The sequence below is a fragment of the Marmota flaviventris genome, chromosome 2 (genome assembly GCF_047511675.1).
Source record: "Marmota flaviventris isolate mMarFla1 chromosome 2, mMarFla1.hap1, whole genome shotgun sequence".
NCBI lineage: Eukaryota > Metazoa > Chordata > Mammalia > Rodentia > Sciuridae > Marmota > Marmota flaviventris.
This window is the reverse complement of record NC_092499.1, coordinates 159367134-159392001: the sequence shown is the minus strand read 5'-3', so window position 1 is coordinate 159392001 and position 24868 is coordinate 159367134. Positions and strand designations below refer to the sequence as shown.

Sequence of the window (24868 nt, the reverse complement as noted above, 5' to 3'; positions counted from 1 at the left end):
CCTTGGTTGTCCACATCAGTAAAATAGAGATTACATTAGGTAGCACCGCATTAGTCACCTAGAGCTGCCATAACAAAATACCAAAAATGGAGTGGCTTATGCAACAGAAATTCATTTTCTCATAGTTCTACAGGCCAAAAATCTGAGATCCAGGTGTTGGGGAGGTTTGTTTCTTCCAAGGTCTTTCTCTTTGGTTTGCAAATGGTCATTGTCTCCCTATATCTTTACCTCTCTTCCCTTTGTACATTTCTATATCTTAACTTCCTTTTCTTATAAAAATAACCCATCATAGTGGGTGAGGGCCCACTCTTAATCACCTCATTTAATTTAATTACCTCTTTCAAGACTCTATCTCCAAATACAGTTACATTGTGAGGTAATGGAGTTAAGACTACAAATGTATACGCTTTGAGGGAGGACTAAACTCAGGCAATAACAAGTACTCATCTTTAAAAAAAATGCATGAGAATTAAATTATTTGAAGCATACAGCGAAACATCCTTAGGATAGTGCCTGGCATTTATAAATTTTCAATAAAATGTGAAGGCGGCTGTTGCTGCTGCTGCTGCTGCTATTGTTTTGAAAGGAAGTTTTCCAACACACCCTCCCACCCCTTTCTATATCTGCTATAAAATAGTTCACATGTTTACAAGGGAGAAAAAAGCTTCCTGTGCCTTCCAGTTCCTTTCAAGTTCCCTACTCAGTGCTTATTTTTATAGGCATGGCCATTCCTAAATATTGAGACATTACCAGTCAAAGGGGAGGCATTTTCAGTCTTTTGCTTGTGGTAGTGTTGATATGCTATTTAAAGGAAGGCTGCCCATCTTTCTGAAACGCTTATTATCAAGGCATTCCTGAGTCCACTTTTTCAGTCCAGCAATTCTGGCTTTGATTTTCATAGACCATTTTTGATATGGTTAGCTTATTCCCTCTAACTCCTGGGAGCCAGGATTTTATCGTTCATAGAAAAACTGAGAGAGTCTCATTTGTGGATTTCAGTTGCCCAGCTGGCACTAGAAATTCTGCCAGGGACAATCCAGTCCCTTTAAGGGGGAAACAAAGAGCTTTAAATATAGAAAAATCTCAAACACCCTTCCCGTGTCCATCAAAAGATGTGTATCAAAATGTTCATAGCAGCTTTAATCATAATATGTCAAGACCACTAACATCTCAAATCTCCATTGACAGTTAAATGGATAAGTAAATGGAATATTGCTCCATAATGAAAGGAACGAAATATTGATATACCCCACAACAGAGATAAAGTTCAAAAACATACTAAGTAAAAGAAGCAATATACATACTATAGGTATACCCATTCCTAAGAAGTCCTGGAACAAGATTATGGTTGCAGAAATCAGGGAAGTGGGTGGGGATAGAAGGGGTTACTAACTGGAAGGTGGGTGGGGGTCACTTTTTTGGATGTCAGAAATGTTCTTTATCATGATTTGGATGGTAGTTACATGGACATACATAAATTTTCCATTAAGCTATTTGTTTTCTATGGGTGTACTTCATTACCTATAAATCATACTTCAAAATGTTTACTTAAAAGTCAGTCAATAAATAAAATATTATTCAACTAAAATAGAAGAAAATTTATCATTTTTATAGGGTGCATGATTAGAAAAAAAGATATTTAGCTCTTCATACATGTATTGTCTCACAGACACAGCCTATATCTAATTTGTATGATGGCTGTGAAATATACTCTATTTTGAGCAGAGATCTCTCTCTTCCTTTCTCTGAAGTACTGCACAACTGGTTCTCAGAAGGAACATTTACCTCTCCTAACTAAAACAGCCACAATACACAAAGGGGCTGAATTCATCATCGCCCAGAGACTAATCTAGAGATCTTAATGGATTTCTAGAGGACAGAGAAAAGATGTGGTTGTATTGATTCAAAGCCAGAAAACCCTTAATCCATAACATACAGGAAAGAGTCAAGAGGAATAGAGGAATATGAATTCTAGACGAGTTCTCAGAGCTTCAAGCATGGAATAGGAAGGGACACGGTATAGTAGTCAATTGATAAAGAAGGAGTAGTCAGCATAATTAATTAAAGGACAATCTGTGTGCCCTTGGGTATCTCTGGCTATGTAGCTATCCATCCTAAACTTAATAGTGTAAAACAAAAGTCACTTAATTCTGTACAAAAGTCACTTAAGGCTGTGATCCAGGGATTTCTACAGAGCATGGAGAAGATGACTTATCTCTGTTCCACATGTCTAGGGTCTGTACTAGAAGTCCTAGAATAGCTGGAGGTGAGTGGCTGGGTCGGGAATCATCTGAACAATTTTTCCATTCACCATGACTTGAAGGCCGGGATCCACTGGGACTGTTGGAGCACCTGCATGTGGCCTCACCTTTATGCCTCATGGAAGCCTTAGGGTTTCAGATTACTTTCATGGCAGCTTGGGCTTCTGAGAGTGAGTTTTCCAGAAAATAAGGTAGATAGGTATTGCATGTCCTTGTAGGACCCAGCCTCAAAAGTTGTGTACCACCATTTCTGTTGGTCCGAACGTCCCAAGCTCACACATATTCAAGAGCAAAGGACATAGATTCTCCAACCGTTGATGAGAGAAGCATTAAAGAATTCATAATCATATTTGAAAACCACCATACCATGGAACAGGTGAATCAGTTGGTCTTTTTTTATGATCATCAACTAACAAGTGAAATTATTTTTAAAGCAAATGAATATGTTAATAGAGAGGTTCATGACTGAAACAAAAAGCCTGAGGTATCTCTGGGACATAATAATGTTCAATATTGTAGAGGGACCTCTGATCGGGAAAAAAAAATACACTAAAGAACTATAACCCCCTTCTTAATTTTGGTTTTTGAGGATCTGAACCTGACTACCTACAGTGCTACCACAACCTTAAAATGAAGTTTATCTACCTACACACACTCAGAACCATTACAGAGCCAGTAATCAGCCTTCCCGTTTGGAGGAATTTGGGTAAATAGCCTTCTACACCTACAAAAAACAAACAAACAAAAAAAAAAAAAAACAACTCATGCTAGTTGCCACCTCACTGAGCCATTAGCTCATATATAAGAGCATGTTTCCTAAAACTAGAGGCATTAGAGGAGCCTTTCCTAAAATAGGATAAAAATGTATAAGCAACCAAAGATCATTCTGATAATAGAAATGAACTTTTTATTAAATTTCGTTAGTATCCTCAAAGAGCTTCACTGGGATATTGAAGCCAGAAAATCAGAACAGGCTGCTAATTTTAATGAAGTCAGGGTAGTAATCAGTAAGAAATAATTTGTTTTTTTTTTAAATATTAAGTGTGACTTCCAAACTGTGAACAATCATATAAAAAGTACAAAAATAGAAGAATATCCAAAATAGAGACCTGAGAGACATAGAGAAGACTAGTATCCTTCATCATTAAGAGCAAAAACCATGAAGGAAAATATGATGGAAAAAAACTAAGAAATATGGCAGATCAATCTGGGAGCCCCCAAATGAAATCTAACTAGACTTCCAGAAAAAGAGAGTGTAGAAAATGGAGAAGTGCAAGTCAAAAAATGTTAAATGGTAGGAAATTTCCTCTATACAGAAGGAAAACATGAGTATACTGAAAGAGTGCCAAGCACAAATACTGAAAATAAACCCATGGCTAGGAACATCTGCAGGCAATTTCAAAACATCAAAGCTAAAAAGAAGTTCTTAACATTTCCATAGAGGAAACCGGTCATGGACAAAGCAACAGCATTAGACTAACTTTAGAATTTAATTGGCAACACTGACTGTTAGAAGACAATGGAACTTTAGATGATATGAAGGACAATGAATTCAGACCTAGAATTCCTTGGTTAGCTAAATTAACAATCCAATGAGTGATAAAATTAAAATATTTCCCAACAAACAAAAGCTTCAGAATTTTAGTTCCCAACTAATTTTTCTTAGAAAATTACTCAAGAATATACTCCAGCAAAATGAAAGTCAAAGCTAAAAAGAAGAGAAAAAAAAGCTAAGAAAGAAGTTGACAACATTTACAAAGAAGTCCAATGAAGAGGAATCTCAAGCAGCCAGCTGTGCAAGCAGGCCTGGAAATAAAGTGGTCCAAACGTGAAAAGAAAGTCAGAGAGTTCTAAGATTTCCAAGAAGAGAAACAGAAGTATCTGAAAGTCAAATTTTCTTTTACCTGCATCTTCAGATGTTAGTAATATGGCAAAAAAAGACATATGTTTGAGTTTTCCACCAAAGCAAAAAGATGTGCTTTCAACTCTGAAACAAAGATCTATGTAAGAAATGTATTATGAATATGTAAATAAATTACAATATGGAATAGGTATCTTTAAGGATGTTTTAGATAACAGAATCTCTTTTATCTTAATGTAAGAATATAATCTTTTGATTAGCAAATGGGTTGTGATGTACTCACAAGAAAAAAAATTACATTCCTATCACAAGTACTTAGCACATCAGTGAGTAATCGTCACTTACTAGTAGTAATAATACCATTGTTACTTATTTTTTCCACATTTGGATCAACCCTTAGATAAAACAGGTAACTTAAGGATGGTCATAGACTAGAATGTAAAAGTTCTTAATTGTTGACAATGTTAAGAATCAGATTGTCTGTGAGAGAAGTTTCCAAGTAGAAGATGGGGAGAGGAGGTGCCTGACATCCTTGTTCAACCTAATATGGAATCAAGAGATACTTCTAAAGGCTAATGGAATGCAAAATAAAGGAGAAATTTTTTAAATATTTGTTAGCTAAATAATGACAACCATCAAATATTAGAGGCAGAAAGAGATGTAGGGAATGATCCAAATTAGCTAAGTCTTTATTTTTTCATGGTGGTATTTCAATAGATGATATCTAAAGTGAATAAATCTGGAGTCATTAAGATTTTTTAATTTGGCATTACATAAATTAGAACTAAGAATGAAAAGACTCCCAAATGAAAATCATGACAAGTGTATGCTGCTGAGAGGGTAGGCAAGGGACAGTTGTTTTTGAGTTACAGACCCCTAAGTGCTATTTAATTTTTTAATATGTCAATAAAAATTTTTTTAGTATAGGAATGAGGTCTTTAAGATACACTTAGAGGAACTAACTTTCAAATTTGCAAAGGATTGAGGGAGAGGGAAACAGGGAGGAGAGTAGCAATGACAATAGCTGTCACTTGTTATAAAGGTTGTATTATGTGCTGGGCAGTGTTCTAAAACAATTGCATGTATCAATGCATTTGATCCTCAGAACAGGCTTTGAGAGAGATGTTGTTATTAGTCTCGTTTTGCAGATGAGGAAATTAAGGCAGAGACATGAAATGATAGCTTGCCTGAGGTCATATAACAAGTGACCTTTGCAGACTAAATTTGCTTTGCACTCAGGGATTCTGGCCATGGGTTCTTGTTCTTCACCACCTTGTCATAGTGTCTTAGTCATGCGGGCACAAGCACATCATTTCTTCATCTTTCCTAGTACCAAGGATTCAGAAGAAACCAAGATACAGAGGTAGGAGCAAATTATTTGTGGTTAATTTCTGACACCTAAAATAACTAAAAGCAGAAATGTTAAGAAGGGTTACTTTGGTGAGCAAGATTGGGGTAGGTGCAAGATTTTTACTCGTTTTATGCTCGACTTGATTTATTTTACCATAATCATTCATATTACTTTAAAATAGAAATAAGTTCTAAAGTTTATGTTATAAGAAACCTACACACTTCAGTGAACTTTTCACTTAAAAGCAAAGAGAAATAAGAAGAAATTTATGAAAACTCAATTTAGGACCAATCGTTTGTCTCCCAAGATTGGAGATAATTTGGATAAGGGTGCATGACTTATGCAACCAAGTGTGTTCTCAGGAAATATGATCTCGTTTTGTTTTATTTAAAGGGAAGTATAGTTAAATGTTATTGCTAATGCTGCTGTCCCATTTAAAAGTTCCACGTGATGAAATAGACTTCTCCAGCTTGGTGACTAAGGTAAAGCTTTAGCACTTCTGAGACCAATTCTCTGCTCAGAGAACCAAGGCCTCCCTGAGCAAGTCTGAGCCCAGAAAGGCCTGCAGTGGGCCCAGGAATCTGGTCATCACACAGACCCAAGTGATCCTATGGTCAGATAATGTGGGTAATAACCAGCATATGGCTAACCACAAGGACTGTGCATTTATACACGCCTGGTTTAAAATGTAGTTCTATAGCTTTCAAACCGTGAACCTCAGTAAACATTAATTGACTCACATGTAGCATAGGAATAATAAAAGACAGCAAGCAAAAAAGTCAGCTCTTTTGCTGCTGTGACAAAAATGCCTGTCAAAAACAATTTTAGAGGAGGAAAAGTTTATTTGGGGTTCATGGTTTCAGAAGTCTCAGTCCATAGAAAGCCAGCTCCATTCCTCAAGGCTCGAGGTGAGGCAGAACATCATGGTGGAAGAGTGTGGCAGAGGAAAGTGGCTCACATGATGATCAGGAAGCAGAGAGAGCCTAAGCTCAGCTCACCAAATATATAACACACCTTCAATGACCTACCTTTTCCACCATACCCTACCTGCCTTCAGTTACCACTCAGTTAATTCCCACCTGAGAAGGGACGGTGTTTCCTTACAACTGGGAGCTGCTACCTTATACCCAGAAGGGTTTTGGATGAAGTTGGTGGTCCTCACATTTTCTCTAGGAACACATATTTTGTTTTAATTCAGATTAGCTCTTGATTTGCAACAGTCTCTTTTCAGTCCAACAGTACATAGAAATCCTAATCAGAAAAGCATTCAATCAATACTTCCAGTTCTCTGTTAACTGATGATACCAGAGAACGCTGGATTTTTCCAGGTATGAGATTAATTCACTGATTGGTTTTAGGTTCCCAAAACCCAATAATTTCACCTGTGAATGTTCTTGCATTGTGTCATACATGAGCTAATGGAGGGCACTTAATATCTATACCATAACAGTAAGTAAAGTGCTTTGGACGGTGTTTGGCAAATAAGAATCTATTTTAAAATATTGGCTATTATCGAAAGGGATTCGGCCATGAGGTTCTGGGAAACAATCTAACACCAGGTCCTCAAAGGTCCCAAATCATTCAGAAAGTTCTTTCCTAGGAATGAGATGGGATGCTACCGTGAAAGCCACCATTTACAGATGTTCTTGTTCCCTAATGCAGACATGCACAGTATTCCTTTCATTCCAAAATCTGAGGATCTTCTCATCATTTTTGCATGGATTTTCACATACTATTGGGGATATGGTGTGGGTAAATATTATCATGAGAGAATAAAACTGAAGCGCATAACAGGGTGCTACTATTCCTGGTCACATAGTACTTTAAGGGTTAAGGTGGGAAGAAACTTAGGCCTCCAAACCGCAACACTCAGAAAAGTAGGAAGGATGAGAGGAGGGCCGGAGGCTGCACCCAGAGCCCGTTCTCCCTCAGCTTCCTGGGCACAATATGAGCACATATTCCTATTTTTGTCCTTTGCACCCTGCCATTTGATTACATGTCTGATCCTGTAAACAGCTAAGGTCCTCAGTACTCTCTGCATTTACATTTGCAAACTGCAAAATTAACATCAATACTTAGATGCCAACTGTTCCCAAGTTTTTGGCTAAAAAAATATATATATTCAGGTTTTGGGGGAAGAGTTTTGAATTGGCTGGGTTGAACTATCGGTTGCCTTGGCCACCCAGTTCCCTGGGCTCTCTGCTTTATTGTTTGATACAGATCAAGCCTAGATGTGTTATTGATGTATTAGCATGTTTTAGTTCTCAATTTCTTTATTACAGGGATATAATATCTTCTATGAACACATTGTGAAATGTTCTTCTGTTCAATTTTCATAAGGGTCATAGAAATTATTTGAAATAGATAATCTGAAAATCAGCTGGGGCTAGATGAACTACAAAGACAAAGCAATAAATATCTTTGAGTATAGAAATATCACTATTCACTGCTGAGAGAAGAGCATGGCCTATATCCTCGCCTGAGAAGGGACAGGTGTTTCCTTACAACTGGGAGCTGCTACCTAATACCCAGAAGGGTTTTGGCTGAAGTTGGTGGTCCTCACATTTTCTCTGGGAACATAGAATTTGTTTTAATTCAGATTAGCTCTTGATTTGCAACAGTCTCCTTTTTTAGTCCAACAGGACATATAAATCCTAATTGGAAAAGCATTCAATCAACACTTCCAGTTCTCAGTTAATTGATGAAACCAGAGAATGTTGGATTTTTCCAGGTATGAAATGGAAACTTCTAAATCCATACCCAAGCCTGTGGACTGAAAACAGCTGGATCTCCTATTTTTTTCCTGTCCCCTTTCTTTTCAGCATTATCAATGTTTAGAGCAATTAGAGGGAAATGAAGCACCTGACCCTAAGATTCCATTGCAGGTTCTCCAACACCATGGAAAACATCAGTTTCTGGATTTCATAATATTATAGACACCAAATACAAATGCTAACATAATTATCTATGCAATTTGAGGGAGGATCTTACTTCCAGAACCTTAATTCATTAAGTCCCAAGTTTTCAATTCTATGAATATGTCAATGAAATTGACACAGGTACACTAATAGGTTGGAGATCAAATCTAGAGATTACTTTATAATTTATCACCATTAATATTATTAGTGAATAATAATTAATATTATCACTAATCATTCACCTCTTAGTTTTCCTAAAATACTAGATATCTAAAAACATACTTATTTTGAATTATTGTAAGTGGTATATTTGTTGCTCAGCTTAAGTTTTTTAAGAGTTCCATAAATGAAATGATGGGACATAAGGGTTAAAATCAAAAACTGGTCTCAAATACATGGTCTCAGCTGTCCTGTTTCTGAAACCACATATTAACTTCCCCTAGTATCAACACTTGGAATGCCAAGAAGCTCCACCCTATTTTAGAGACCAGCTCCTAGGATGATGTATTACAGATCAGGATATTGCAATGACCTCTCATACTTGCAATTGTCATTTTAGGTTTTGTGAATGATAAAATATTTATCTGGCTACTAGGCTGATAAATTAAAAACTACGAGACTGAGAATTTAAAATAAATTCTGCACCACTCTTGTTTCTATTTCTTTATATTTCTTTTCAATGAGACGCCTTATAAGAGAACAAGAATCTTCTGACATGGTTTTATAATAGTAAAAAGGGAGGATTGTCCTGGCTTCTTAAGCAGGGTTGATGCTAGAAACAGGTGAAGTAAGAAGCCCTCATTCCTACCCCATTCAAGTGGAGCTTCTCATTTGCAACTATGTCCCTCCCCCACCCCACCCCTCCACACAGTTACTTTCTGCCTCCTAGATGGTTTCCCATGCCCACTGCATCATGTCCAGACCCTACTGTTGCTCCAAGTGGGAGTTGTGGGTACTTCTTCCCACCAGTGTCCAATTCTGTTTTTTCCATTTCATGGGTGTGACTCTGATTCAGGAACTTCTCTGTTCTCTAAGCCAGCACTTCCAACACTGTAATGTGCACATACATCATTTGGGCATGTTATTAAGATGCAGATTCTGATGCAGCCAGTCTGGAGCTGGGCATGAGAGTTGCATTTCTAACAGGCTCCCAGGTGATACTGATAATGCTGTTCCAGATCATACTTGGGGTTCATAGAAGGAGGCATTTGTTCAGCTGGGGAGAGTATCTGTTCAGTCCTCTGAGGACTGACTTCAATTCTGCACTTATCAGTCTGAGATAAGAGAATGAATATTGTGAGCCACTTTAATCCTTCCTGGAAAACTATACAAATATAGCCAAGTTTCTGTCTATGATAATGGGCAAAACAGCACAAAATTCAAAATCTACAGATAGCCCCAAAAGAGTGGTTTTGCCATTAGTTTCAACTTCCCCCACCTGAATTCTTATCAGGATAGCCAGAATGGACTGCAAGCCACATTCCCTTCTGTCCCCTTTCTCGTTGGAAGGACGATTACATGACCCAATGACAGGAACAAAGAAGGAGTAGAATCTCAGAAGTTCTATTGCCAAAAAATAGATTAAGAGGTCAGTGAACTTGGATAAGAAAAAAAAATTACATCTTTATTCTTACTAACCACTTATGTCTAGCATTTCTTGTCATTATCCATGAGACAGCCAATCATAGTTGCATAAGCAATCCCTGTGACGTCATCTCCAATTGCAATATAAGGTACTATCATGCTGTGTTATGGTTACTACAGATACCCCCAATCTCTCTCCTCATTCATCCCTACTTTGGAATGACTATCTCTTCTTATATTAAGAAAACTTACCAGCTCTAGTTAATGAAGAAATGCATATATTACTATAGATTCATTTTTCAGTGCTCAGATAACTGGATTTCAGTTCATCAGTTTTGTAGTAACTCTATGTTATTTATTGTATACCTTTTAATGTACCATTCTGAAAAAGAGATCCATGGAGTACCCACAGATCTCTTTTCCTGACATAGAAAATGTTTAAGAACCCCCACCACATTGAATTCTGAACAAATGATAACTGGTTGCATTCAGCACTATCAATACTAATCAATATAATTCTTTCAGGTCAGGGCTTACAAATGTGTTCTTCTCCAAGGCTGAGGTTTACAGAATAAGTGAATGAAGTAGTCAGGACTACAGAAAACAATAGCACATACTCATGGAGTTGGGGCTGATGGTAAACTGAAGAACACATGTTCTATCTAAAGAGGGTGCTAAAGAGGGTCTTCTAATCAGCTCCACAGTGACACAGGGTTGTTTGGTCTTTCAAGTTTTCTGAAAGAATCCAAAAGTCTTGGTGTTGTGAAATACCCCCATACCATACCTTACCCCTCAAAATTGAAATGTACGTGTTAGGAGCTATTTCAATTAACAAGTAACAAAGAAGACCTAAAACTGATCAGGCCAAATAACCAGAATAAAGCAACATTCAATACACAGCTTGAAATAATAGGTAATGTAGAAAAGGTTTGGAATAAGAATACTTATTCCAAAAATCAGTAAATTTCTACTTGTGTTCTTATCCAAGGAAAGACAAAATAGTTATCTTAATCAACATTCAAAATATAATCAGTAGCAACTTATTAGCAAATAACAATTCGGGATAGCCAGTTAAATTTGAATTTCAGATAATCAATGGGTATATTTATGTTATATATTCCATAGGATATTTGAGATATGCATATATTAAAAATTGCTTAGTGTTCACCTGAAATTCAAATTTCAATGGACCTCCTGTATTTTATCTGACAATATTACCAATAGAACAACTCCAAGTTAGGATGGAAGAGTTGATATTAAAACTAATATGTAGCACGCATGGTGGTACACACCTATAATCCCAGCTTCTTGGAAGGCTGAGGCAGGAAGATTGAAAGTTTGAGGCCAGGCTGGCAATACACTGTGTCTCAAAATAAAAAATAAAAAGAGCTAGGTTCTGAATTCAATCCCCAGTGCCCCAAATAAAATAAATTAAAAACAAATATATAGTATTAAGGATGATAATTATCATCTTAACTGCATTTTTGTTTCATTTTGTTTAGCATTTTTATTGAGGTATCACCTATACTCAGAAAAGTTCCCATGACTATATTATAAATATGAAATGAAATGCTCAATGACATTTCACATACTAAGCATTCCCAGGAATCAACATCCTGAGAATAATCCTGGCCCCCCAGAAGCCCCACTTTCAGACTCTACTGGCTCAGGGAAATACTATTCCTGACTTGAAACAGCATGAATTAGTGTGGCCTGCTTTTGAATCAGAGGGATCAGGTTGTATGTTCATCAGCTTTCCATTGCTGTAAGAAAATACTTGAGAAAATCAACTTAAAAAGAGGAAAAGTCTATTTTGGCTCACAGTTTCAGAGACTTCAGTCCCGAGTCAATTGAGTCTGTTTCCTCTGAACCTATGGTGAGGCAGCACAGCATGGCAGAGAGCACATGGTGAAACAAAGCTTTTCTCACCTCATGATCAGAAAGCAAGAGAAACAAAGAGGAGGGGCTGAGGTCTCAACGCCTACTTTAAAGGCATGCCCCCAGTGACCAGTAACCTCCCTCTAGGCCCAGCTCTTAAAAGCTCTACACCTCCCAATAGTACAAGATGGAGATTAAGCCTTTAATACTTGGATCTTTGGAGGACACCTAAGATCCAAACTATATAAGATTGTATTGTAAAGATTACAAAACTTGTGTGTTTGTGTGTGTGTATGTGTGTGTGTGTGTGTGTGTACTTACTTCGATTATCAGATTATCATGTGTTTTAATTGGGTTTTTCAGAACTGTGACCAAAACACCTGAAAAGGATGACTTAGAGGAGGAAGAAGTTTATCAGGGGCTCACAGTTTCAGAGGTCTCAGTCCGTAGACAGCTGAATTCATTACTCTGGACCCAGGTGAGGCAGCGCATCAAAGAGGAAGGGCCCAGTGGAGGAAAGCTGCTCTGCTCCTTGCAGGGTTAGGAAGCAAAGAGAAAGAGGGGAAGGGACCACAGGGAAAATGTTCCCAGTGACCCCTCCACCAGCCATGCCCCCACCTGCCTACAGTTACCCCTCAGTCCATTCAAACTAGGACAAACTAATTAGGTCCCATCACCCACAATCCAATCACTTCACCTCTAAATATCCCTGCATTCACATAGAAGCTTTGGGGGACACCTTATATTCAAACCATGACATTGTGTAAATTGTGGTTTTGATTAGATCAGACACTGCCAGTGCCCACCCACGATCCCTCACCCTTACCAGTTCATTCCCACTAGCCTGACTTCCAACTGCAGAACTTCATTTCTTTGTCTGAGAATTCTTCCTAGCCATGGAAGCCTCAGTTTTCTGCCCTTGGGGTAAGAAACTACCAGGACATTAACACTCCTGGGTTGCAATCCTTAAACAGTGACTGATAGGAGTGGGTAGATAAATACCTCAGCTTCCTCTTTTTCCCCTTGGCTGAATCAAGGGGGAAAACATATTCTACCTGATCTCTCTGGGGGTCTCTGCTGGGATTGAGCCCATTTGCCCACTGCTATAAATTTCTTATTATTTTCCTTCTGCCAACTGCCTCCTTTCCCCACTCTCCCCAACAACGCTTCCTAGAATCACCTCCTCAAATAAATTATTTTCATTCAAATTTGGATCTGCTTCTGGGTGGATCCAAGTTAACACATCTACGTTTATCCAACAAACTTATATCAAGTACCTAATACTGCCAAATGCTGTGCTTGGCGCAGTCACATCAGCATCTGGCAGTGAATGCAGATGTCCTTATACTGGTCCCCAAAGTGGGCAAAGGGCTCCAGGGGCACAGCAGACAACAGCTCTGTAGCCACAAGCCCATCACTTTCTCCCTCACAGCAAAGCCAGTTCCCTTTGATTTCTGATGTATGTGCGTGAACATTCTAATCTGTCACATTTTGAAGATCCAGCAGGCAATAACATTCATTTAACATGAAAACTATCATTCATAATGCTGAGGAAGATTGAGAAGACACTCTGAGCCCCTGGTTGCATCCAGGTCATAACAAATATCAGTGGTTACTGTTCACCATACTCAATGAAGAGTATATAAAAAATTACCCTATGTTTGCACAGTCCTGATGCAGCCTCTGTTCTACTTAAATATATCACTAGTAGCTATTTGTTGACTTGTTATTTATTTTCCTCACATAAAACTAGAGCTCCAAATGAGTTTTCTTTGGAAAAAGATAAAACTGAAAATATGGATTCATTTTATGGGCCCAGTTGTGAAGATTAACAAGCAGAAGTGCACAATATTTTGCAAAAGCATGGCATTGTCTTTTTCCACGGCCTAGTTATTACTGTCCATTTTCAATAGTAAACTTGTAGAAAGTAGAGTCTTTTGGATTTCAGTGGGTTTTCCCAGAATAGAAATCTTTTAAAAATATATTTGAATAATGGACAGATGGTCGTGCCAAGATTTCCCTCACCTGCCTGAGCTACAGTGCTACTGGTATCTTCAGATTTTGGCCAGGGACACCCCAGCCATGTCCTAGCTCCAGATTGTGTGGCTATATTCTCTTAGATGAGACTTACCTATTAAAAAATTGTGTCCAGTCAAAAGCTTGGAACAAAATTTATGTTAAAATTTTTTAAATTTTTTTTTCCCTAAAATTTGTGTGAGATAAAAACGTTGCTCTGAGATGATAGCACACTCATGTCATAAACCATTATGGTGTTTTGTCTATTCCAATGGTTTTCATTAAAAAAAAAAAAGCACTCACAAATTTAAGGTGTTTGTGCCTTTTAAAATGTGCCTGCAATGTCAAATTCCATTATTCATCAAGAAAAAAAGTCATAAATAGTATATCATATTATATACAAACACACTATGTATTTCCATTTGTACTATGTGTGAGTATGTATACATATTTACAATACATACCCTTATACACAAAATATAGTTTTATCATAAACAATCACTTTTAACCTTCTAAGAGGAGCAGGAATTCCAGAAGACAAAATATTGTGTTTTCCTCTGTTTTGGAAGTGTGAGAGGTTTTTTATTTTTCCCTGCATTATGCCACTCTGAAACTAAATGAAATTATAGGAAGGAAACTGAAACTGCATATTCAATAGAGAATGAGAATGTGTGAAATGTACGCCAGAAATAGAAAAAGAAATATCAAGATGAAATTCCAGCTGGGAGGGATTCCTAGAGCTATAGGGGGAAAACAGTCTCTGGCTGAATTTACGGAGGAGTTTGCCGGCAGATGGCCTTTTGTAATCTGCACCATCTGTATTGTTGAACAGTGAGGTCAAGGGTAGAATTACTCACTGTTGGTTTTCTCCCAGGACCCCTATTCTGGTCTCTTCACCATAACGACTTGTCTATCTTCCTTGCATTTATTTTGCAAAGTGCTATAGATGATGAACTGTCTTCTCATCAGCCTGCTCAGGGTTGGGGGAGACCTGCCAACAGATGTAAAAGGCCTCCCGTTTCAATGCAGAGATGTCGTGTTCCTCTCTGCCAGAGAATCAGGAAATGTGTTCAGGGTCTGAGTCAGATAGTTGCTGGCCTCCATATCAAGATTTAAAAAAAAAAAAAAATTCTTTCCCTGAGAAGCAAAGGCAGCCATGTGGACCCCATTCATATTTGTAGGAAAGTGAAGCATTCACTTACAAAAGAGAGATGAATTTCATTTTTTGGAAACTAGGCAAATGGACAAGTAGTTTCAGTATTTATTTAAATGACTCTCTTCTAGAACAGATCCATACCTAGGATGTATCCACAACTATAGCCATTGTCTATATGGCAACTCCTTTATTGATCCCTTGCCATGAATCTCCTTAAGAGCTGATTTTTAAATTACCTGTGTCCTCTACTTGTGTATCTTTCAGCCTTCTTCTCTTTCTCCATGGAGTTATTTTCTCTCATGTACTTGGCCTGATGACTTAAGTAATGGAGAGAAGAAAACCCCCATGAGAGGAGATCACAAATGGGCATCTGTCTTTCATCCTTGCTCCCAGGGAGACACTGTAGCATAGTGTATGTGTACAGGCACTTACAACCAAGGCTTCCTGGGTTCAGATCCCAGGTCTTCTCTAATACTCCTGGTATGATCTTACCAAGTCTATCCACTTTGATAAGCTCAGATTTACTGGTAAATGAGAATAAGCCAGAACTTATTAGGTTGCTGTGAGAATTGATTAAGGTAACCAACCCTTTTAAATTTCACTGGTTGCAGGAAATATCAGATTAATATTTGCTGTTGTGGTGAATTGTGGTGTCAGGTAAGATAAGTGGACCCCAGTTCACGATCACAGCCCTTATGATAAATCCTACAGAACTGTGAATGATTTGGGGTGTGTCCCTTTCTTTAATTCCCCCTAGCATGTGGAAAGAAATTGTCCTCGGCTTTAATTGTGCTCCAGCTCATCACATATATAAGGGAAAAATAATTGGTTTTGCTAAGAGTGGGCTTTGAATCTAGGGCAGAGATTTGATGACAGTCCAGACGTTGAATAAGATTCTATTTATAATAAGAGAAAATATAGCACTGTACACTCAAATTTGACATCTAAGCCTAGTACAAGAAGTATTTCTTGCAGCAGTATTTTTAAGTGAATAATCTGTGTTATATTTTCTTGTTATTAATTTTTATATTTTATATATTTATATTATATTACATATACTTATATTTTATATAATTCTGTGTATATGTAATTTATAATTTATATATGCTCCTGAGCATATATAAATTATAAATTAACAAGGCAACCAATTCTTGAAGGCTTGTTATGGAAAACAAACATCTTCCAGTCTCACCAGCACCAATTTCTCTCTCTTCTGAGGCAACTACTGTCCACTAGTTTGGGTTTTCCTGGTATGTGTTTAGTCTCTAACATTCTTAGGTAGCAGATATTTGGTTTTTCACTTGCAAACATTTCCCACTAACTTTGAAGTGTCAAAGAGAAGGATATAGGTCTCTTTCAGCCCCACCCAATTCTACTACCCAACATCCCATCATCCCCAAACAGCTTTGAGTTTTAATAGACAGTAGTCTGTTTAATTTAGTATGACTATATTACCGTTCTTCATAACTGAGTCATTAATATATGATTCCATGTTGTTGTTTTTCTTGAGTTTTATAATTGCCTATTTTGTTGTTTTTGTTTTCTCAGTTTTCATAAGTTCTGTTCCTAGAACTCTCTAACCTCTTCTCTGTAGATTCAAAATTATCAGACATTTCATCAATTTTCTCCTTTTGGCATTATATCCTCTATAGTCTTCTAACCTGTTCTCTAAGACTGCTGCAAAAGTTTCATTTGGAAACTCCTTTTACCTTTCTTCTATAATATTTCACCATTATTTTGAAATGTTCCTTCAATAATTGTTATAGATTCTAGTTGCTAAGTGTTATGTTCTATTATAACCTGATTTTATATAACAAAGGACTCATTCCCTTATTTTGATGGAGTATGTCCTCCAGTAGTTTTTCTTCCAGAAAGAGTGCATCAGAGGTAAAATTATTAAGACAACTGAAGTTTTGTTTATTCTTTCATATCTTTAATTAATAAGTTGTTTCGGCATAGAGTTCCATGTTAAAGCCATTTTCTTAATGCTAAAGACATCCCATTTCCTTCTAGCTTCTGTTTTTTTAACTTTTTATAACTATAATGTCACTTTGGTTTTGATTCTTTATAATAAAATTTCTCTCTCTCCCTCCCCACCACTCCTTTCCTTTCTTTTCTTTTTTGGCAGTGCTGGGGATTGAACCCAGGGCCTCGCATTCTAAGCAAGCCTTCTACCATTGAACTACATCTCCAGTTCCCTCTCCTTCTCTCCTTTCTCTCCTTTTTAGTAGTTTTTAAGATCTGTACTTTGCCCCAGTATTCTGAAAATACATGATTAAGCATCTTGCATGCATTTTTTTTTCCACTGTGCCAGACACTCAGTGGGCCTTTTGAACTCTGAAAATTAAGTCGTCTTTAACTTCTGGAAATTGCTCTTTAACTATCTAATATTTACTTCCCTCTGCTTTCTGGAACTACCGCTCTTCAACTGCTGGATCTCTTGTTCACGATTAAAGAGAGTGATAGGCAATAGTTGGGCTACTTGAAATGAAGGAAAACGTTTGAAGATTAAATTCTTGAAGAACCTTTTCAATTGTCTTGCTTTCAGTGCAATCTTTAACACCACTTCCAGAACTTTCCCCACTACCAGATGAATGAATGGTCAAGTATCCTGCTTTTCAGCTTCCAAAACTATACCACTCTGCTCATCTCTTCTATTCTTTGTGGCTTTTGAGTTTATAACTTGTTTTAAATACACCCTTTTCTATTATCTTGTTAGAGTGCAATAAGAAAGAGTGAAGGTAATGTATGTGCTCAATTTGCCATCTTTAACCAAAATACCAAGGCATTTGTTAAAAGAAATTCAAAATTGATATTTGCCTCATGTTCAAAGCCCATTGGCATGATTATGATACATAGATATTCAAGACCTTTTATGACCTGTGGCAAATGAACAATCTAGTCCAATTTAATCTGCTCCATGGATGGTGAGAAATGACTGCAGATTCTGAGTTCACCATACACACAGAGAGAGATGAAAGAGTAAGGAGGACTTTGTGTTTGCACTGAAGTGATCTCTGAGGTGTGAGTCCTCTTCTGGACAATACTGTCATTAGTAACTTAGAGCTGCAAAATCAAAACCTAACAAGGAAAAATTAGCAACAGAAAATAGCTAAGTGTCAGTGTAACAAGTGGAAGCTTGTGTTTAATGGAAAAAGATGGGCCTCATTATTCATTTATGGTTCTGTTTGAGTCATATCTTTCATGCTATTTGAAACCAGAAAGCCCTCTCTGGTCTGACTCTGCCTGGGCTCTATAGATGACACAGAAGTCGAGGGACAGCAGAGGAGGAAAAGCCTGTCTTGAACTTGGGATCCCTGTTTCCAATTATCTTTGGTGCACTGTGTGACTGTCATTGGGCCACCTGAGAATGCTGACTTTTGCGGTGTCCATTTACACTTAAGCCAAGGGCAAAATTGGCCAAGAAATGTGCTGTGGCCATGGGGTGACAGATGCTGTTCTAGGGAGGAGGGATGCGGGGAGCTGTGAGTGACAGCCCAGAGACCAGCTTCTGGCATGGCTCTGTGGACTTTCCCAGACGTCTTCATAAGGGTCCTCCAAAAGGAGCCTATCTATGAACAGAGAAAAAATACTAGGTACCCCTCAAAAAGAGACTTTGAACTTTTCCCCTAGAACAGGGGTCTGAATCTGGTGCCCACAATTCCCTCCATATCCCCAAGATGCCCAGTCCTGTCCCCACTGCCCTCCTTATTAAACCCAAAGACCTTCTTCTCCTGCAGCCCTTGCTGCCTTAGTCTCTAGCAGTGTACCTACTGATCTAGTCTCAACAAAGCCAGCATCTTTTTACGGAGACATGTTCCCACTATTAAGGTTAACATTTTCTTAGATCCACTAGGCAAATCAATTAATGCCAGCCAGCAGGGCCAAGCACATAATAGAAATGAGGCAAGAGGGCCATGAGGGGACTGTATAAGGGGCTTTTCTGAGCCCAGCTCAAGTGCTCCTTCCATGCAGGAATAGCACCTATGTCAGACGTTAGTCATTGACAAGTTAAGTTGGCACCTCTCAAGCCCTTGATGTTCAGGACGTTAGGCAGACCTGTTCCTGGGGGCAGGAGAGTCCTTCAGTGAGGACCTACTCTCGGCTCTGTTGCACCCTTCTCAGCCTGGTGCCAGGACACCCAACCTTCCCTCTTTTCTTTGCAGGGGTCAGACCTGGGTCACAGTGGGGTGGATGATGCTCCCAGTTCCCTTGGTCCCTTCCCATTGTCTGTCACTGGCCATTTCCCCCTAACCCAATTGTTGCAGTTTAATTCTGTCTTGGTTATCTGCCTCTCAGAAGATCTAGACCGAAACACCTAAGGACCCTCAATAAATTCCCATTGATTGGCAAACTAATCAGGTCCAGGACAGCAGGTGAAGGTATGAGGTTGTGTCTCTGGTTTATCATTGGCCAGAGCCTGCAGGAGTCACGCTGTTTCACTTGCACAGTCTGATACACTGTTGGGTGTTCTCTTTGTGTCCCTTCTCCTTTAGGTTGTGGCTCTCTCCTCCTGGTGTCTGCTGAGGGACTCTATCTACTACACGCTGTCTGTGGTCGCGCTCATTGTGGTAAGTTGCTCTCACTTCTCAGCACTAGGGCGATGTGTGGCTCTTCCTTTTGACTCAAGGACACTGGTGGAGAGTGAGCAAGTGTCTGTCTATGCATGGAGATGGACTTTGTTTCTTCCAGTTACTTTGATCACCCAGAACCCCTGATTGGCCATGGGGTGCTCAGGACGGGAGTTTTGACATACATTATCGGAATCCATGAGAGTTCTGTGACCCTCCTTTCCTTCTCACCTGCCTCATGGCTCTTCTGTGACTCCCTTCCCCAGGATTCCCATTTGGGGAACTTATTTCTTCCCCTTCTCATTCTGTAAGCTCTCCCAGAACATTCCCTTTCCTGCCCCAGCACCCCTTACCATGGCCACGTTTGTGCCAACACCTCCACACCTGCATTCCTAGCAGTGACCTCTCCCTGAAGTCCAGGCGTGGATAAACAACTCTCTACTAGAGTCTCTATGTACCAAATTCAACATGTCTCTGACTAAACTTTTGATGTGTTCTCCTATATTTCATTCCCCATTCCTATCCTAGCCTCCCAACCCAAAAATATTAAGTTGATCTTTCCCCCAATTCAGATTACACTCATTCAGCTTAATTGGCCTGTGGATTTCCTTCTCATAAAAGTCTCCTCAGCCTGCATCCCCATATCCCACTTAGGTTCATGCTTTCTGCATCCATGGCCTGAACTGAGAGAGCATCTGTGCTACAGATCATGGCAGGTCAGGTTGCAACACAATAGCATGACTGCCCACCCCCTCCTACCCACCAGTCAATCCTCAAGAGCCATCCAAATGTCTATCAAGAATACCTGTGAATGTCAATTTCTTGATTAACCATCAGAGGCTCCTATGGGGGAAAACTCCAATGCCTTAGCTTGCCAAGCTGAGCCCTCCGGGAGAAGATGGTGGCAAATTGGAAAGAACAATGACATAGGAATTAAGAGATCTGACTCCTAATTCTGGTCCCTGCGTGTGATGGTTAATTATGCATGTCAAATTGGGCTAAGGGATGCTGGTGAAATTTTTTTCCCCTTGGGTGTGTCTGTGAGATGCTTCCAGAAAAGAATAGTATTTGAATCAGTAGACTGAGTAAAGAAGATCCCTCTTACCAAAGTGGATGGATAGCATTCAATTCCTTGAGGACTCAAATAGAACAAAAAGGCAATGGAAGAGTGAATTTTCTCTTTCTGCTTAAGATGGATCATTTGACTTCCTCTGCCTTGGACATGAGTGCTCCTGGTTATTGGGCTTCCTGACTCAAACTGTCACTTATCCTATTGGCTCTTTGGTTGTCAGACATTTGGGTTTGGATTGGAACTGCATTATTGGTTTTTATAGATGACAGGTTATTTCTCAGGCTCCATAATAATGTGAGCCAATACCTCATTATAAATCTAATGTACACATGTAGGTGTACATGTATATATATGTACACATATAATTTCCTATTTGTTCTGTGTGTCTGGGGAACCCTGCATAAAGTACTTCCTTTCTAGCTCTAATGACCTTGAAGAACCCAATTGCTCTGGTTTCAGTTTTCTTACCTACAAGACAGGAATAGCTGCACTAAGGGATCTGCACACCTGTTTCACAAAGCATTTACCTATAGACTGTTTTATTGCAACTCTCTGCGTCAATAAGATAAATATGATGTTTGATAAGAGACTCCACAAGAAGCCAGACAGTTCCTGAGGTTGAAAATCTTGGGTTTACAAATCATCACAAGCTCTGCCCTGAAAATTGGGTTATACATGCTGCAAACCCTATCCTCCAAAGCTCCCAGGTTCAAAAAGGAATAACTGGGAGGATTGAGCAGAAGGGGTTGGAATGCTCTGTGAGAACTGATGACATCCTTCATCTTTTAAAGTCCTGGTTCATAGACCTACGGACACACGGGAATGTTGTGTTCTTATTCTCAGTTGCTATCTGTGGAAAAGGTTTGATCATCTGTCACCTAGAGGTCTCTTCACCTCAGCCAGACTTCCCAAACACTCTTTCTAGCAAGCTTTGTGCTTCAGTGGACCAATCCATGCTGCTCAGTGCACCGTGCCCTTCTGCCCTTCTAGGGTATTTCAGGATGATTTTTTTAAATTTATTTTTTCAAGAGACATGTTTAGAAGATAGTGTAAGTGAATGCAACTATGTTGCTAAAGTCCAGAAAGAGATGACTATGCTCATAAAGAGATGTTCTGGAAGCACAGACTTAGTGATATCCCTTCCCAACAGTCTTTCCCTGCTTTCAGCATAGACACCTCATGGACTGTGTGAAATAACTTGTCTTCTGTCCAATGTATCTTGACTTGTCCAAGATAAAATAAAATGTAATTGCTGCTAATGATGTGTGAAGAAGTAAAGAGATTCTGCTGCTTCTGGCCGCAGATGACACTGTCACCCAATCCTGGTCTTTGGGCCAAGCCACCATCTGCCCTCAAGGTGTGCTACATAAATCACAGGACTGAGTAGCTGCCAGGGCAGCTCTCCTTTTCCTGCAGACAGAAACAAACTGCAAAATAAAATGAGTCTTTGCTATCACCTGAAGATTTGGACTATGTGTTTATAGACCAGTTGTTTAAAATTAGAGTCGTTTTTAATCAAACCTAGATTTTGAGGAAAAATCACATTTCTTCATTGTCAAGAAGCAATGGAAAATATCAGGTTTGAGTCTTCAAACCTAGGTCTTGGTTCTATTTCCTTTAACGGGTAATCCTCTACCTTCTGTGGGCATTGGAAACAGGGGCATGCTTATTTGAAATGCAAAACCCAGGGAATTTCATTCCATAGATTCTGGGTGAGGATCCAAGAAGTTGCATTACAACCGGCATCTTCCTGACCTCCAGAGGACGGGGCGCTAGCAGCCCTACACTGCATTTTGAGAAACACAACTTTATGGCTGCAAACACTTTCCCCCGGGTATTCAATTTAGGCCTAGCAATGATGACTTTAGAATCAATTTAAAAATTCCCAAAGGAAAAGAAATGCTGGCAGTCTAAGTAGCTTTCCTTTGCTTGGATTCCTGACTTCTGTTCTTCTGTGTGGATTATTTGAATCTTGTTAACTGGTAGTCATGCTCCCCAGGGTCATTTGCATGTGAGACTCAAAATCTTACCTAAGAAGCAAAACAGAGTCTCCCTACAAAAAGCACAGCACTCAGCAAAGTAACTTTCACAGTGTCCCCACATCTAGATTCCATGCCCCAACCTCAGGCCACTGCTCACATACACTCTAGCTTTTGTCAAGGTTTCCTACTCTCTTTCTAGGTCTCCCCAAATATCAAGATAATAAAATCATTTTTCTTCCAGTTTTCCTTATGTAATACAGATTTCTCTATAGGATTCTTCCATAGGAACTTAAAACTCCTTTATTTAAAACTACCTTCCTCCTATCCACAAAATAATTATTAACCTTCCCAAACAATTTATGTAACTATTAGAATTTTTATTTTTTAAATACTTTCTCCCATTATATGGTTCTGAAATGTTCAGAAGGCATAACTGTTGGTCCCCTGAGGCTGGAAAATAAAGAGTTCATTCACCCACAGGGTAAATCAGGATTAAGTGGGACCAGATGCCATTTCTATATACATACTCATCAGGGGGTTTTTCAAAGACACACAGAGGAGCCTCAAGGACAAACCATGGGGCCTGGAGATCCAAACAGCAGGCAGAAAGGCTTCTCCTGAGATGCTGGTGGCAACTAAGGGGCAGGGCACTCAGAACCCAGAGGAAAGTGCAAATAGCATTGCTATACCTGCAATCTAAATCAGCAGAAATATAAGCAGATGCAGATGGGACATGAACAGGGTGGAAAGCAGAAACACAAAAGTAAGAAAAGTAAATGCATTGTGCAATTAACAGAGCAAAAACAGTTCACGTAGAGGCACAGAGTCAGTACACTTTGGTATTTGGATTTCACCTAAACTTCCCTCTGTGCTATTTTCTAGTTTGCTTGTTTGTTGGCTTGTTTTCGGGAGGTTGCAGAAGAAATTAAAAATGTGTCATTTTCTAAAGCAATCATAATTTCAAGAACTAAATTATGTGGTTCTCATGGCCCTTCCCCCGCCTCAGTCAAGCATGCCCGTTAGCCCTTGTGACACTGAAGCATCAGACCATGGAAAAGCTGGATGTGCCTGGAAGCTCAACGGATGACTTCAGTCTCTGCAAGGAAAGTGTCACCTCTTAAGCTTTGGGAGCATATGGGTTCTTTGGAGTGCATTCCTGTGTGCATCTACCCTACAGGTCCAACAAATGTCTGCAGACCATCGCAGACTCTCCTGCTGCTTCTCTTCTGCCCCTCTCTCTGATCATTTGGACTATGGGCATCTCGGGCCTCCTGCTCCTGCCCTTTCTCCAAATTCCAGCAGCCCTGTCAGTTTTCTTATATTGAAATGTTACTGTAATTTACATAATCATGTAATTTACATAAATGCAAATGATTCATTACATCACCAGTCTAAACAGCTGCCCTAAAAGAGAAATACTTTATTTTTACCCTTCATCTCTACTTGAGGACAGGGACTGTGAGCATTGATAGGAGAGAAACCTGTGGAACAGGTTTCCCATAGCTTGGGCTGGGGCTGAAGTCTAGTTCACAAGTGCTATCTATCTACAGATGATGGGCCAAGGAAGCCATAGACCCCAGTTGGGGTGGTTCCTCAGGGCACCTAGGCACAGGCACAGCCGTGAGGCTGATCCAAGCTAACATTTCCTTTTCCATCTCCAGAGGACTCATTGCAATGCTCCCAGCTTCAATAATGCCAGAGGTAGTCAGTGCTTTGTATTAGTCAGATTCAAGTTACTATAACAAAATGCTCAAGGCAATTATTAAGAAAAAAAGGTATGTTTAGTTCATGGTCCTGGAGGTTCCAGTCCATTTTCAAGTGGCCCTATTGTTTTGGGCCTCTGGCAAAGTTGGCCCTTTATGGCAGGAGGGAAGCTAACTGCTCACATCATAAACCAAGAAGCAAGAGAGAGAACAGGAAGAGAGAGGGGTCCTGCAACTTCTTTCAAAGGCATGTCCCTCCTAACCTAAGGACCTCCCACTAGGCTGCACCTTTCAAAGGTTTCTCAGCCTCCAAATATTGCCATCATAGGGACCAAGCTTTTAATACATGGATCTTTGCGGGACAGTCATGCAAACCACAACAGCTTCTGACAGAATTTTTGCTGTAATGGAAATGGCCTAGAACTCTGTGGATTCACTAGGGTAGCCACTTACCACATGTGGCTACTGAGCATTGAAATACAGCTAGTGAGACCAAGGAACTGAATTTTTAATTC

General features: G+C 39.2%; 1 protein-coding gene across 1 annotated transcript in view; it reads left to right on the top strand.

Moving 5' to 3' along the window:
• Slc24a3 (solute carrier family 24 member 3) overlaps positions 1–24868 on the top strand; it is a 538383-nt gene that overhangs the window by 454769 nt on the left and 58746 nt on the right. The window contains exon 7 of the mRNA XM_027922464.2: positions 19522–19596. Coding sequence (XP_027778265.2) covers positions 19522–19596 — 75 coding nt within the window. The remainder of the gene's footprint in view (positions 1–19521; positions 19597–24868) is intronic.